A 16,964-nucleotide genomic window follows, 5' to 3' on the forward strand; every position below is an offset into this window, starting at 1 on the left:
TAAGTTCCTTAGGCATCTTTTAGCCTCCAAGAATTTCATCCTTTGTTTTTGCACCTCAGTGGAATAATCTTGAAAGATGGAGATCTTATTTCCATGAATCGACAGATCAATCAAATCCCTGGCCTCCTCAGTATAGTGTCTCGATCCTTATAGTACAGATTTTTTACCAGAATTGGTCTAGGAGGGTAACCAGGTGGCAGGGGTCTGGAAGGGATGCAGTGGGCTCTCTCCACTGCTAAGAGTGCAGACGGGACTTCTATGCTGAATTTGTTTTTAACCCCTTTACCCCCGAGGGTGGTTTGCACATTAATGACCAGGCCAATTTTTACAATTCTGACCACTGTCACTTTATGAGGTAATTACTCTGGAACGCTTCAACGGATCCCCCTGATTCTGAGATTGTTATTTCGTGACATATTGTACTTCATGATTGTGGTAAAATTTCTTCGATATCACTTGCGTTTATTTGTGAAAAAAAATGGAAATTTGGCAAAAATTTTGAAAATTTTGCAATTTTCAAAATTTTAATTTTTATGCCCTTAAATCAGAGAGATACAGTACAGACCAAAAGTTTGGACACACCTTCTCATTTAAAGATTTTTCTGTATTTTCATGACTTTGAAAATTGCACATTCACACTGATGGCATCAAAACTATGAATTAACACATGTGGAATTATATACTTAACAAAAAAGTGTGAAGCAACCGAAAATATGTCTTATATTCTAGGTTCTTCAAAGTAGGCACCTTTTGCTTTGATGACTGCTTTGCACACTCTTGGCATTCTCTTGATGAGCTTCAAGAGGTAGTCACCGGAAATGGTTTTCACTTCACAGGTGTGCCCTGTCAGGTTTAATAAGTGGGATTTCTTGACTTATAAATGGGGTTGGGACCATCAGTTGTGTTGTGCAGAAGTCAGGTGGATACACAGCTGATAGTCCTACTGAATAGACTGTTAGCTGCTTTTTTCTTGCCATAATACAAATTCTAAGTAAAGAAAAACGAGTGACCATCATTACTTCAAGAAATGAAGGTTAGTCAGTCCGAAAATTTGGGAAAACTTTGAAAGTGTCCCCAAGTGCAGTTGCAAAAACCATCAAGCGCTACAAAGAAACTGGCTCACATGAGGACCGCCCCAGGAAAGGAAGACCAAGAGTCACCTCTGCTTCTGAGGATAAGTTTATCCAAGTCACCAGCCTCAGAAATCGCAGGTTAACAGCAACTCAGATTAGAGACCAGGTCAATGCCACACAGAGTTCTAGTAGCAGACACATCTCTACAACAACTGTTAAGAGGAGACTTTGTGCAGCAGGCCTTCATGGTAAAATAGCTGCTAGGAAACCACTACGAAGGACAGGCAACAAGCAGAAGAGACTTGTTTGGGCTAAAGAACACAAGGAATGGACATTAGACCAGTGGAAATCTGTGCTTTGGTCTGATGAGTCCAAATTTGAGATCTTTGGTTCCAACCACCATGTCTTTGTGCGGCGCAGAAAAGGTGAACGGATGGACTCTACATGCCTGGTTCCCACCATGAAGCATGGAGGAGGAGGTGTGATGGTGTGGGGGTGCTTAGCTGGTGACACTGTGGGGGATTTATTCCAAATTGAAGGCATACTGAACCAGTATGGCTACCACAGCATCTTTCAGCGGCATGCTATTCCATCCGGTTTGCGTTTAGTTGGACCATCATTTATTTTTCAACAGGACAATGACCCCAAACACACTTCCAGGCTGTGTAAGGGCTATTCGACCAAGAAGTAGAGTGATGGGGTGCTACGCCAGATGACCTGGCCTCCACAGTCACCAGACCTGAACTCAATCGAGATGGTTTGGGGTGAGCTGGACTGCAGAGTGAAGGCAAAAGGGCCAACAAGTGCTAAGCATCTCTGGGAACTCCTTCAAGATTGTTGGAAGACTATTTCTGGTGACTACCTCTTGAAGCTCATCAAGAGAATGCCAAGAGTGTGCAAAGCAGTCATCAAAGCAAAAGGTGGCTACTTTGAAGAACCTAGAATATAAGCATATTTTCAGTTGTTTCACACCTTTTTTGTTAAGCATAGAATTCAACATGTGTTAATTCATAGTTTTGATGCCTTCAGTGTGAATGTACACTTTTCATAGTCATGAAAATACAGAAAAATCTTGAAATGAGAAGGTGTGTCCAAACTTTTGGTCTGTACTGTATGTCACACAAAATAGTTAATAAATAACATTTCCCACATGTCTACTTTACATCAGCACAATTTTGGAACCAATTTTTTTTTTTGTTAGGGAGCTATACGGGTTAAAAGTTGACCAGCAATTTCTCATTTTTCCAACAAAATTTACAAATCCATTTTTTTAGGGACCACATCACATTTGAAGTCACTTTGAGAGGTCTTTATGACAGAAAATACCCAAAATTGACACCATTCTAAAAACTGCACCCCTCAAGGTGCTCAAAACCACATTCAAGAACTTAACCCTTCTGGTGCTTCACAGGAATTTTTGGAATGTGGAAGAAAAAAATGAACATTTAATTTTTTTCACAAAAATGTTACTTTACACCCAATTTTTTTTTATTTTCGCAGGGGTAACAAGAAAAAATGGACCCCAAAATTTGTTGTGCAATTTCCCCTGAGCACGCAGATACCCCATATGTGGGGAAAAACCACTGTTTGGGCGCACGGCAGGACTCGGAAGGGAAGGAGCGCCATTTGACTTTTTGATTGTAAAATTTGCTTGAATAATTAGCGGACGCCATGTTGCGTTTGGAGAGCCCCTGATGTGCCTAAACAGTGGAAACCCCCCATAAGTGACCCCATTTTGGAAACTAGACCCCCCAAGGCACCTATCTAGATGCATAGTGAGCACTTGGAATCCCCAAGTGCTTCACAAATTGATTCGTAAAAATGAAAAAGTGTAAAAAAAAACACTTTTTCATTTTTACGAATCAATTGGTGAAGCACCTGGGGGTTCCAAGTGTTCACTATGCATCTTGATAGGTGCCTTGGGTGGTCTAGTTTCCAAAATGGGGTCACTTGTGGGGGAGCTCCAATGTTTAGACACACAGGGGCTCTCCAAACGCAACATGGTGTCTGCTAACAATTTGAGCCGATTTTCCATTCAATTTGTTAGCAGACACCATGTCGCGTTTGGAGAGCCCCTGATGTGCCTAAACAGTGGAGCTCCCCCACAAGTGACCCCATTTTGGAAACTATACCCCTCAAGGATTTTATTAAGGGGTATAGCGAACATTTTGAACCAAGAGGTACGACACAGAATTTGATAACATTAGGTCATCATATTGAATAAGTTGTCATTACTCTTGAGCGCAAGTGCTCGCTACTTCAGTTTGCGTCGGGTACTCAGGTATGCACCATGTATCACGGGTGCTCAAGTGAAATGCTCGAGTCCCCGCCCGCATGTTTCACGGTTATTAGACACCCCAAAAAAAACATGCGGGGATCGCTCGTGCATGGCAGGCAATCCCCGCGAGGTTTTTTGGCCGTGAAGCGTATGGGGCGGAGACTCGAGCAGGTCACTCAAATACCCACGATACTCAATGCATACCAGAACACCCGATGCAAACTCAAGTAGCGAGCACTTGCGTTCAACACTAGTTGCCATATCGTCATCTTTTTTTTTTTTTTTTTTTTTTACTTTTGAAAAAAAAAACAACCCCAACCCTAACATTAGCACAACCCCAGCTCTAGCGTTTATTTTTTACGCCGTTCCTCGTGCGGTATAAGTGATGAGATTACTTTATTCTTTGGGTCGGTGCGATTACAGCGATACCAGAGTCATATCGGGTTATTATGATTGACAGCTGTCACACACTAAAAGACACATTTTGTAAAATCTAGTTTTTGCATCGCCATATTTTGGCCTACAGAGTCATGTGACGGCTTGTTTTTTGCGGGATGAGTTGACTTTTTTATTGGTGCCATTTTCAGGCATGTGACATTTTTTGATCGCTTTCTACTCCAGCTTTTGGGAGGCAGAATAAACAAAAACCAACAATTCAGAAATTGTGTTTTTTTTTTTACATTTTTTCATTCTACTCCGCGTGTGGTAAAATTGATAAGGTAGCTTTATTCTTTGGGTGAGTACGTTTACAGTGGTACCACATTTATATCGTTTTTTATGTTTTGGCGCTTTTACACAATAAAAGCTATTTTATAGAAAAATTTATTTTTTTGCATCGCTTTATTCTGAGAGCTATAACTTTTTGATTTTTCGGATGATGGAGCTGTATGGCGGCTTGTTTTTTGCGGGACGAGGTGACGTTTTCAGCAATATCATTTTTATTTATATTCGTCTTTTTGATCGCGTGTTATTCCATTTTTTGTTTGGCGGTATGATGATAAAGCATTGTTTTTTGCTTCTTTTTTTTTTTTTTTTTTTTTACCGTATTCACTGAAGGGGTTAACTAGTGGAACAGTTTTCTAGGTCAGGTAATTACGGACGCGGCGATACCAAATATGTGTACTTTTATTGTTTGTTTTTTTTCATAATTTTAATTGATGGGTACCTTTATATTTTTATTTTTAGTAGGTTTTTTTTTTTTTTTTATATTTTTACAATTTTTTTTTATTTATGGGAGTTTTTTTTACTTTTTTACTTTGTCCCACTATGGGACTTTCACTTTTTTTATTCTGATCGCCTGCATAGCATAGGGATGGAGCACCATCCCTGTGCCATGCAGGCATTTAGCGCTGCACAGTGATAAGATTGTTTTGTCATGCACTGCGCATGTCCAAACAATCTTACTGCTGTCTGGTGACCCGGATGTTGTCATGACGACGGGAAGCCGTGGCAGACAGCGCTGGAGGCCGGAAGAGGAGGTGAGTATACCGATCACCTCCTCTTAGCCACCGCAATGCTGCGATCGACTTCGATCGCAGCATTGCGGGGGTTAATGTGCCGGGAGCGGTGCGGGACCGCTCCCTGCACATAGTACCGGGTGTCGGCTGTGACAATCAGTTGACACCCGGCGGCGATCGCGCCCGCACAGCCTGTGTGCGCGCGAGATCACGATGACGTACTAATACGGGTCAGGCTCTTAAAGCCCAGGGCCCTGACGCGTATTAGTACGTCATGGGCTTTAAAGGGGTTAAGCCAGTTTTCAGTGAATTCCATAGGAGCATTCACTTCTTTTTTTTTTTTGGGAATCCCTATTATTCTCAAATTATTCCTTCTCTAGCGATTTTTAAGGTCGTCGGTTTTAGCAATCCGTTCAGAAATACGCTGGACTGACCTCTCCTGGATACTCTTAACATTGACAATATCATCCTCATTTGTGCCCACTCTCTCTTCCACTGCACTTGTCCTTCCTGTTTTAAGATCTGCTTTGATATTAGAAATGTCCTCTTTAATGCCACCCATTTGCTGAGTCAGGGTACTTAATGCAGCTTTGCAAAAGGATACCACCGCAAATACATCTTTAATAGTGGGTTCTGGTGATTCTCCATTCCCCTCAGCTTGCTGCATAGTGTTTTCTCCCTGCTTGTCAGACACTGCAGGCTGTGCTGGAGGCAGTTGTTCCTCCCCCTCCTCCTCTGAAAGTTCATGGTTACTTAGCATGCTGGCAGCCTGCAGCATATTAGCAGCCTCACTCTCCAAGCAAGCAAACTGCTCCAATTTAGCAGCTACTTCTTTGCAAGGGCTGCATTAGCTTGTGCAGCCTCTGCCTTGGTATCGGCGCCATCTTGATTCTGAGTGCTTACCATGGCCCCAAGATCTTTCTGCCTTATTCAGGTCATTCTGCCTGCCAGGACACTCAGATGGTTGATCCTTAGCCTCCAGGAACTCTCCCTGTCGTCTTGGTGTGTTAGATAAGTGTTTCAGAGCAGAGGTAAGGATAAAAGCAATAAATCTCAGCAGAAGTTCTCCGTGCTGCTTCCTACTTCATGGCATGCTAGGCCACACCCCTTCCATAATGCTTATGCTAATGTGTTGCGATTCGCTGGATTGGATCAGGTAAGATTACTGGCAGGAGGAGGTGATCGTGGTAGACTGTTATTACAACACGAGGCAAGATGGATATTAAATTTGGAAGCCCAGGGTCCAGTAGGACTCAGTGAGAAGTTGGATATGTCAATTTTTTTGTAAATTGTTATGAATTCGCTGTCATGCCTTGCTCTGCTAAAACTGCAAATTCTTTGGAGTTGTTTTTAATCATGTCATTTTTTTATTATTCACATATGTGTTTTAGAATTTTTTTTAAAAGGAAGTTATCAGATGATCAACTTACCTTGGACCTGTTGAAGCGCCGGAAGGCTGCGAAACAGCCGTAGTCCTTTCCTTCTCCCCTCCCCAGCACACACCCTTTGGGGTTCCTGTCTCATGCTGAATGCTGACATATCCCACATATAATAATAAAGGACATATTTTAAGAAAATTTGGTGAGTGCTGCCTTTACGTTTTTTCTGTCTTTATGTCGGAGTCCAGAGTAACTCTACTGCCTCATTATAGGGAATGGATTCCTCAGGGGTTTCATCTGAATCGCGTCTTTCGGAGATTTAGATAGAAACACCAATGTAAATGCTCAGTGTAGAGCGCAGGATAAATGTGATCCAAACTGTTTTGTAAAATGTTCCCAGTAAAAGCTTCCACTCAATCAACAACAAAAAAAAGAAGTCCCCACTCAGGTACGCCGTCTGGTAGGTAACTGAAATATAGGTGGCTTACACGTTACTGGTAGCACAAAGGCTCTGGAAAAGGCTTTGGCTCCTCGCCCTTCTACATTTCCAAATCCAAGTGCCCCTCTCACTTAGCCCCACAGTGTACCTAAACCACATTTAGCATCCACTTGTTTGGCATTTCTGTAGCGATGAGAGGCCACCTAATTTATGGGTGCATGTCTCCAGAAGCATGAGCTGGGCACAATGTACGGGCTCTACAATGTACTGGGTACTACAACGTACGGGTGCTACAATAGCAGATTTGCAGTTTTCGCTAAGCATCATCCGTTGCTGCTTGTTTCTGGAAAGCACCTATGGAGTCAAAATCATCACTACCCCTGTAGATAAATTTCCAGAAGGGTGCAATTTCCAAAATGGGATCACTTGAAGGGGGGTTCTGTATATGGAGTCCGCAAACTATTCTATGAAAATTTGTTCAACAACAGTGAAATAGCGCTCCAAAGTCTCGCCGTGTGGCTAAGCAGTACTGTAAAGCCACAAATGGGATATTGCCATGTTCAAGCGGAAATTGTGTGACAAATTTTGGTGCCATTTTTACCCATTTTCCCTTGTGAATTTTTTTTTTGTGGTAAAAATGTAATTATTTTTTCTTTACCACCCAATGGTATAAAATTCTTTGATACACCTGTGGTGTTGATATGATCACTGCACCCCTAGATGAATTAATTGAGAGGTGTAGTTTGTAAAATGGGGTCACTTATGAAGGGTGTTCTGGGACCTCACTGGCTCTGCCAATATGACATTGCACCATCAAACCATTCCAGCACAATCGGCACTGTAAAATGGCACTCCCTTCCCTTTTGAAGTTTGCACTGTGCCTCAAATGTAGTTTTCGACTACTTATGGGGTATTGGCGCACTCAGGAGAATTTGTGTAACCCAATGTACTGTTCATTTTCTCCTATTATCCCTTTTGAAAATTACAAACTTTCGGCCAAAGCAACATTTTAGTGGAAAAAATGGTAATATTTAATTTACCCAGCCCAATGTTATACAATTCTGTAATTCATTTGAGTGTTAAAAATATTCACTATTCCCCTAGTCCTCGAGGGGTGTAGTTTCCAAAATGAGGTGTCTTGTGGGGAAATTCTGCTGTTTTGGCATGTCAGGGGCTCTTCAAATGTGACATGACATCCACAATCTATTAAAGCCAAAATGGTATCCCTTCCGAGCCGTGCCCTCAAACAGTAGTTTTCTACCACATATGGGGTATCGCCGTACTCAGGAGAAATTGCAAAATACATTATATGGTCCATTTTCTCCTGTTTACCCTTGCGAAAATAAAATATTTTTAGCTAAGGCAACATTTTTGTAGCAAAAATGTGATTTTTTTATTTTAATGGCTCAATGTTATAAAATTCTGTAAAGCACCTATGGGTTCAAGGTGCTTACGACACCTCTATATGAACTTCCACTATTTAGGAGCATCAAGGGCTCTGTTCCAGCCAATTTTACATTCCAAAAGTCAAATGGCGCTCCTTCCCTTCCGAGCCCTGTCGTGTGCCCAAACAGTAGTTTTCCACCACATATGGGGTATTGGCGTAGTAGAAATTGCACAACAAATTTTCTGTTCCATTTTATCCTGTTAACCTTGTGAAAATAAACAATTTGGGGCTAAACTAAATTTTTGTGGGAAAAAAGGTTATTTTTTTTTTTATTTTCACAACTCCACATTAAAAAATTCTGTGAAGCACATGGGAGTTCAAGGGGCTCACCACACATCTAGAAAAATTCCTTGAAGGGTCTAGTTTCCAAAATGGGGTCACTTGTGTCTAAACAGTGGAAATCCCCGACATCAGAGGCTCTCCAAATGTGACATGGTGTCTGGTATCTATTCCAACCAATTTTGCGTTCCAAAAGTCAAATGGTGCTCCTTCATTTCCGAGCCCTGCCGAGCACAAAGATATCGGCATACTCAGGAGAAATTGCACAATAAATTTTTCGGTGCATTTCTCCTGTTACCCTTGTGAAAATGCAAAGTTTGGGGCTAAAGTAACATTTTTATGGGAAAAAGTACAATTTTAATTTGTTCCTTTCACCTTGCTTTAATTCCTGTGACGCATCTGAAGAGTTAAAAAAAAGTTCTTAGATGTGATTTTGAGCAGTTTGAATGGTGCAGTTTTTAAAAAGGTTTCACGTTTGGGTATTTTATGTTACATAGGCTGCTCACAGTAAATTGAAATGTGATGTGGTCCCTAAAAAATGATTTTGTAAATTTTGTTGGAAAAATGTGAAATTTAACCCTTCTAACTTTCTTTCAAAAAATGTGTTTAAAAAATTATGCTTATGTAAAGTAGACATGTGAAAAATGTTATTTATTAACTATTTTGTGTAACTTAACTCTGGTTAAAGGGCATAAAAACTAAAATTCTGAAAATTTTCAAATCTTTTGGCAAATTTCCGATATTTTCACAAACCCTAAAAAAATTGTACTAAATTTACCACTAATGGGAAGTAAAATTTGTCACAGAAAAACAACCTCAGAATCACTTGGATTCAAAACTATTACCTCATAAAGGTACACTGATCAGAATTGAAAAAATTGGCCTGGTCACAAAGGTGCGAAAGGGTTCATTGAAGTTTGGAGATTCATCAATCTATTTCCATATAGGAAATATGTTTATCTGTAGTTTTCTCCATAATATAATCTCTTGATGATGTCCAGGATTATTTCTTTATTGAAATGAGCTGAGCATAATAGACTTAAAGGGGTATTTCTACCTCCAAGATCATATCCCAATATGTAGTAGGTGTAATAATAATAATGTTAGCAAATGCCTCCAATTAGAAATGTAGTATAGTATTTTTGATTCGCTATGCCACTTACCTCATGTGCAGGCAATACAGGACCTTTGGTATCCACGGTTACGACCACTAGCAGCTAACTTTTACTTTATCAGTGGACATAACCATGAATACCTAAGGTCCTGCAATGCCTGCACATGAGGAAAGAGAGATAGCGAATCAAAAATACTATACTACATTTCTAATTGGAGGTATTTGCTGAAATTATTATTATTACACCTACTACTTATTGGGATAGGATCTTGGAGCTGGGAATACCCCTTTAAACATCCCTCCGTTCTTGAGACCGGATTGGGTATTTAAAGTGGATATCCAGGACTTGCACTAACTGGCAGGTAGTTGCTACTTACTTGCCTGTTGTGCCTGGTGCTGTTCTTTGCCCCTTCAACAGAGAGGAGCGGGAAATAATCAGTTGCAGCTGAATCGCCGGCAGGAGCGGTCTGTAATTGCTCTGTGCTGACGAAGAATGGCGTCGGGCACAACAGGCAGGTAGGTAGCAACTAAAGTTGTGCTCAAAAGTTTACATACCCTGACAGAATTTTTGCTTTTTTGGCCTTGTTTCAGAGAATATGATAACAAAAAAACTTTCTCCACTCATGGTTATTGGTTGGGTGAAGCCATTTATTGTCAAACCACTATGTATTCTCTTTTTAAATCTTAATGACTACCAAAAACATCCAAATGACCCTGATCAAAAGTTCATATACCCCAGTTCTTAATACTGTGTATTTCCCCCTCTAACATCAATGACAGCTTGAAGTCTTTTGTGGTATTTGTGGATGAGGTTCTTTATTTTCTCAGATGGTAAAGCTACCCATTCTTCTTGGCAAAAAGCCTTCAGTTCCTGTAAATTCTTGGGCTGTGTAGCATGAACTGCGTGCCTGAGATCTCCCCAGAGTGGCTCAATGATATTGAGGGCAGGAGACTGAGATGGCCACTCCAGAACCTTCACTTTGTTTTGCTGTAGCCAGGGCTGTGGAGTCAGAGTTTGTATAAAATGGACCGATTCCGACTCCTAAAATATATAATAAATTGGATACAGTAGTTCAATGCAGTTTGTGGGGAATATTTTTTTCATAAGAATTTGGGAAAGTTATGAAATGTCCTATAAATGTCTATCCTATTCCTGATCTAAGGATCTAGACTTTTAGCTGAAATTAATCTGTGCTACAGTAAATTTATCACATAAACATGAGCCATGTATGAAGGAATCAAGGAGTCAGAGTCGGTGGCATGGAAATTGAGGAGTCGGAGGTTTGGCTTACCGACTCCACAGCCCTGGCTGTAGCCAATGATGGGTCGACTTGGCCTTGTGTTTTAGATCGTTGTCATGTTCTCCAAGTTCGTCCCATTCGCAGCTGAGGAGTGCAAATTTGCCTCCAGTATTTGCTAATAATGTGCTGCATTCATCTTTCCTTCAACTTTTACCTAGTTTCGTGTGCCTTTGCAGCTCACACATCCTCAAAACATCAGCGATCCACCTCCGTGCTTTACAGTAGGAATTGTGTTCCTTTCATGATAGGCTTTGTTGACCTCTCTCCAAATGTAATGTTTATGATTGTGGCCAAAAAGTTCAATTTTGGTCTCATCACTCCAAATTACCTTGTTCCAGAAGTTTTGAGGCTTGTCTCTGTGCTGTTTGGCGTATTGTAGGCAAGATACTTTGTGGCATTTGTGCAGTAATGGCTTTCAACTTGATCATTCAGCCTATTTATCTTCAAGATCCTCCTTATTGAGCATCTTGAAACAGTCACACCGCTAGTTTTCAGAGAGTCCTGAATTTCAGCTGATGTTATTTGAGAGTTTTTCTTTGCATCCCGAACAATTTTCCTGGCAGTTGTGGCCGAAATTTTTTTTGGTCTACATGACCATGGTTTGGTTTTTACAGAGCCCCTTATTTTCCATTTGTTAATCACAGTTTGAACACTGCTGACTGGCATTATCAATTCCTTTGATATCTTTTTGTATCCCTTTCCTGTGTTATACAGTTCAACTACCTTTTCCCATAGATCAGTTGACAATTCTTTTGCTTTCCCCATGACTCACAATCCACAAACGTCAGTGCCTGGTTTGAAGGATGCAAGAGTCTGTCTGGATCCCAGAAACTCACTCAGTTTTTATGCACACACACTGATTACAAGCAAACAGGTCACAGGTGAGGATGTTACCTTTTGTAGCCATTGAAACCCATGTGTGTCAAATTCTGTGCATGTTACCATGCCACAAATCACTAGGGTATGTGAACCTTTGATCAGGGTCATTTGCATGTTTTCGGTAGTCATTAAGATTTAAAAAGAGAAAACACAGTATTTTAACAATAAATGGCTTCACCCAACCAATAGCCATGAGTGGAGAAAAAGTTTTTTGTTATCATTCATATTCTCTGAAACAAGGCTAAGAAAACAAAAATTGGTATGTTAACTTTTGAGCACAACTGTACCTGCCTATTGGTGCTTAGGCACATTTTATGTTTTTCACAAAGTCCCGGATATTCCTTTAATGAGAAGTAAATTGCAAAGTTTCTTGTTTTTACAAGCACTTTGCAATATTAAGCAATTAAGAACTTGAGACAACGCTTTTAAAGTGAATAATTTTGAACATGCAGTCTGATGTCGAAGCAGCGCGTTTTAAAATATTACGAGCTGAACAGACAGCATAATTGTTTTCTTATGTCCATCAGATGACTATACCATAAACTCGGAAGACCATATCCATTCATCTCCAGATTATGAAGTAAAACCTAACAGTGCTACAGAAGAATACTGTGGAGAAGATTCAACAACACTTCTTGCCACTAATATTTCACCAGTCCTTCATAGCAAACATCTATATGCTGTTCGTATTAATCACAAGGAACCTTCATCTGGTCGATCACAGACTGCAGAAAAAAGTACGAAGGTTAAAGGAAGTAAAATATTTCCATGCTGTGAATGTGGGAAACATTTTAAAAGGAAAACTAATCTTATTAAACATGAAATAAGTCATAGAAACGAGAATCCATTTTCATGTCCGGAATGTGGGAAATGTTTTCACCAGAAATCACAACTTTTTAAACATCAAAGGAGACACAAAGAAGAAAAACCATTTTCCTGTCCAGAATGTGAAAAATGTTTTTGCCAGAAATCAGATCTTCTAGTACATCAAAGATCTCATACTGGGGAGAAGCCATTTTCATGTTCCGAATGTGATAAGCGTTTTATTCAAAAATCAAGTCTTGTTAAACATCTGAGAATACACACAGGAGAGAAGCCATTTTCATGTTCAGAATGTGAGAAATGTTTTACCCAGAAGTCACATCTTTATAAACATCAGAGAACTCACACAGGGGTGAAGCCATTTTCTTGTTCAGACTGTGGGAAAAGTTTTACCATGAAAGCAACTCTAGTGGAACATATAAGAACTCACTCAGGAAAGAAGCCTTTTTCATGTTCTGAGTGTGGGAAGTGTTTTACTAGAAAAAAACATCTAATCGTACATATGATAACTCATACAGGTGAGGCACCATTTTCATGTCTAGAATGTGGAAAATGTTTTAACCAGAAGGCCTATCTCGCCAAACATCAGAAAGCTCACATTGTGAAGAAATCCTTTTCATGTTCAGAGTGTGGGAAATGTTTCACCAGGAAATGGCACCTTATTGAGCATGGGCGAATTCACACAGGGGAGAGACCATTTTCATGCCCAGAATGTGAGAAATCTTTTAGGCACAAGTCCGATCTTGTTAACCATCAAAGAACTCACACAGGACAGAAGCCTTTTTCATGTGTGGAGTGTGGGAAATGTTTCACCAGGAAATCGTATCTGGCTTTACACCTGAGAGCTCACAGTGGGAAAAAATATTTTTATATCCCAATTAAAGAAAATGTTTTATCATGATTTTAGTTTTCAGACTAAGGCTTATGTTTTTAACTCATTTGCAGTTTTGCATTAGATTTGTTATTTTTGTATCATGCTGTCTCTTTCTTCAAAGTTGTTTCCATTCAACAAAAAGATGTCCACTACTAGAGATGAGAGAATAAAATTGAGTGCAATTGAATTTTACAAAAATCCGCTTTTGCCAAAATGCAGAATTTTGTAATTTGCTCCTGAGTGGACTCATCAGTTTTTTTTTCTGAACCATAATGTGTCATCAAAAGATTAAAAAAATATCCCATTTACGACTTTTAATCTGAGTTCTCCAAATTTCCTATTTCCCCATCTCCTGATTGATTCCCAGTTTTTCCCTTCTAATATATATTTTGTTTTCCCTCGTTTTCCCTTCCCTTTTCACCCTTCCCACTTTCCTTTTCCCTATATAAATGATTCTTTTTTTTTTCGTTCTTAAATTTGAAAAAAATTATTGAAATACAGAAGATTAAAAAAAATAAAGAAAATCGTTATACTCACCTCATCGCTCACCTCTTCAGCCCCTCCGCTACTCACTGCCACCTGTCCGATCCTTCTGGTCCACCACTGCTCATGTCGTAATCTTCGGTCATCTTGTACAATTCCTTACTTCCGGATCCATAGAGCCCAGGAGGTTTCTGCATAGATGTGTCACAGCGCATGTGATGGCATCATGACACCATCGACCTCCCGCACGCCTGCACAGAACCCTCCCCCGTGCTGTCACACAGAATTCCAGCACAGAGCGAAAGGACCGAATATTCCAATATGAGCACAGGCGGCACAGAAGATCCAGCAAGGATCAGATGGCGGGGACGGGAGAGGTGAACAGAGGGTGAGTATAACAATTTTTACATATTACACTTATACTCAGGGGTGTGGAGAAACCCAAGAAAATAATAAGGGACATTAAATTAGCGGAGAAAAACTTCTCAGCTAATTGAATTTCCCAGGAAAAAACAAACAGGAAAATTAAAATTTTGCCTGATCCGCACATCTCTATCCACTACTTATGTTAACATATTTACAGTCTGAATCTCTGATACATGAAGATTCATGAACACTTCGTATTTCACTAATCAGCTGGTATTTCAAAATGGACTTTATCCTCCAGTTATTTCACTTGCCTCTTGTCATATCTGATAATTCTTATAGATCTTTCACCACATCGGTCAACATCTAATGGCATTGAAGCAGAAATTTACTTCTTGCATGACAATATTTCTCCTGATGATATCATTACCTTCTCTGGGCTACCTTAAAATATAGAAACAGCAGCACTTCCTGTATCTCCATAGAGCTTTATTACAAATTTAATTGATCTTTATCTAGTGTCCAAAGTAAAATAATGTACAATGCTACATGGAAGCAAAAAAAGCCTGCTGGACATGTACCTCAAAAGCTAATAATACATTATTCCATTTTCTATTTTTTTCATATCCATACTTATGAAATCAAATAAAAACTAGTTAGAAAAATTATTTTTCACCCTACTTTTACACATTATTTCAGAAAAATGTTGAGATTTCCTCCATAATACACATTAGTTCAAAGACAGTAAAGCAGTTTTGTAGCTAAGCAGTAAACATTTGAATTTTTATTTCTTAAATCTATAGTGCACATGGAAATAAGCAACTTTGTAATATACAGGGTGATTCATTCGCTACTTTTCCTGAAAAATTGCTGTAATGTCTAAAAGGGACAGTTGACCGTAAGGAAATTTGAACTGTACATACTTTGTTTCATGAGAAGTGAGAGTGCAATGAACCTCAGCAACAACGGAATGGTCCGGCTGACTTGTCACTCTGCCGGTTGTCTCCACTATGAGATAGACTTGCTGCACGCTGTTCTGCACGTCGGTAGTTTGTGTGTGGTGCTTGCATTTCACTCCTGCCAAATTTCTTCTTTATTTAACAATGTACAAATACAGTTTGGAGGAGCGTGTTTTCATTGAAGTAACGTTTTTCCTTGCGGAGAGCGACATGCTAAGCACATCTGGTGAGGAGACTTTTCAAGTTGCAATACTCCTGTGGGAAATATGCAAATTGTCTCTTCAGAGAGGAAGAGAACTTGAACTCTAGTGCCACCTATTGGAAGTAGCAATCCTAAAAGTCAATATTGACCCTTTAACAAACCTTGTCACATGACTTAGGATTAAAGCCAAGACCAGAAACTCAATTTGCAGACACTGGTTTTTAAAAAAATTCTGATTAGTTATAAACAACTCAATATAAGCTCATCAACTAAGACTTTGTTGTTTCAAACTCTCATCATCATAGTTCATATTTATTCTACTATAACAAACCAAAGGTATACACAGAAAAGACATCCTAAATTTTCTAGGAAAAAAAAAACTTTTTGCTAACTATCAATAAAAGTCACTGATGTTTCATCAGGTGCTGCCATTTTTTAATCTTCCAAATGCCCTCTGAACCACCACCACCTTTGAAAACCTAGAAAGGATCAGACTGACACACTTATTCACAGATAGATGCTTCTCTTTGAAAAGTCTTAAATTCCTCACATCCCACATACTCTGCATCACACATGCCATAATTAACCATAATACTCTGTTTTTCACACAACTACACGCACCAATTCCAAACATTGCAACACACCAATCAATAAAACTCACACCCGCTAACTCTTTACACAAACCACCTACACTCTTTCACACATTATATGCATAATCACAGTCCCACATAATATGCCACATAGTTTCACATCCACCACATCCTTCTCTCAGGCACACATCCATTCTGGTCAGACCTCTTCTCTGCTGAACCTGTCTCACAGGCAAAATATTGTGCAAGGACATCCATACAATATCCCTTTGTCTATTAGACATCCCATGCATTCCCAAACTCTTCCATGCAACCAAAACTTCATTCCCTCTCAACCCCACACTATTGCTCTCCACATCATTCTTACAAATTATTTTCATCACATACTTAGCTATTCTAAAATCATTTATCCGTACACTCAGTAAATCATGCTTCCTCACAAACTTTTCAATCACCTCTTACCAGACCGGACGCTTGAAAGCAACAGCCTCTCTAGCATTCCTCTTTCTCTAACATAAGCCACACAACGTCCAACTAGCTGAATAACTTGCCATATACGCTCCCTTATTCTCTTTATTCAACAACATAACTACTGTTTTGATATACTGAAGCCCCAGAAAAATCTCAATGTTTGGAAAGGCCATGCCACCATGGTGACAAGCCTTGAAAAGAGTTTCTCTCTGAAATTTCTCCATTTTACTGCTCCAGAAAAAAGTAACTTCTCCACTCTTTTGATTTTTCCATAAAACGGTGGAAAAACTGTTGCAATAAAAAGCAAAATCAGAAGAATTGAAAGTGAAATGGAATGACTACCGCGCCAGTGTACCGAAGCCAGGAAAAACAAGATAATTGGATAATTATAAAAAAATCTATTTATTTGTTTTATTACAGGTTAAAATTCATAACACATAAAATACTAGGAGTATAAAATCTGAAAGTCTTGATTGTTAAGGATATGGGGTAAGGATGTTGCTGAAGGCCCGGGTTCACTTTTTTGTGTGTGATATTCTTCTACCTATGGG

General features: G+C 39.5%; 1 protein-coding gene across 5 annotated transcripts in view; it reads left to right on the forward strand.

Annotated features, from left to right (window-relative positions):
- LOC141197243 (uncharacterized) overlaps positions 1-13,660 on the forward strand; it is a 98,526-nt gene extending 84,866 nt beyond the window's left edge. For all 5 annotated transcript variants that reach the window (XM_073662640.1, XM_073662642.1, XM_073662641.1 and 2 more), the window contains one exon: positions 12,174-13,660. In XM_073662640.1, coding sequence (XP_073518741.1) covers positions 12,174-13,369 — 1,196 coding nt within the window. In that variant the 3' untranslated portion in view covers positions 13,370-13,660. The remainder of the gene's footprint in view (positions 1-12,173) is intronic.
- The last annotated feature ends 3,304 nt before the right edge of the window (positions 13,661-16,964 follow it).

Source organism: Phyllobates terribilis, unplaced genomic scaffold (genome assembly GCF_046119375.1).
Source record: "Phyllobates terribilis strain yellow unplaced genomic scaffold, ASM4611937v1 Scaffold_80__1_contigs__length_6766528, whole genome shotgun sequence".
NCBI classification, from domain to species: domain Eukaryota; kingdom Metazoa; phylum Chordata; class Amphibia; order Anura; family Dendrobatidae; genus Phyllobates; species Phyllobates terribilis.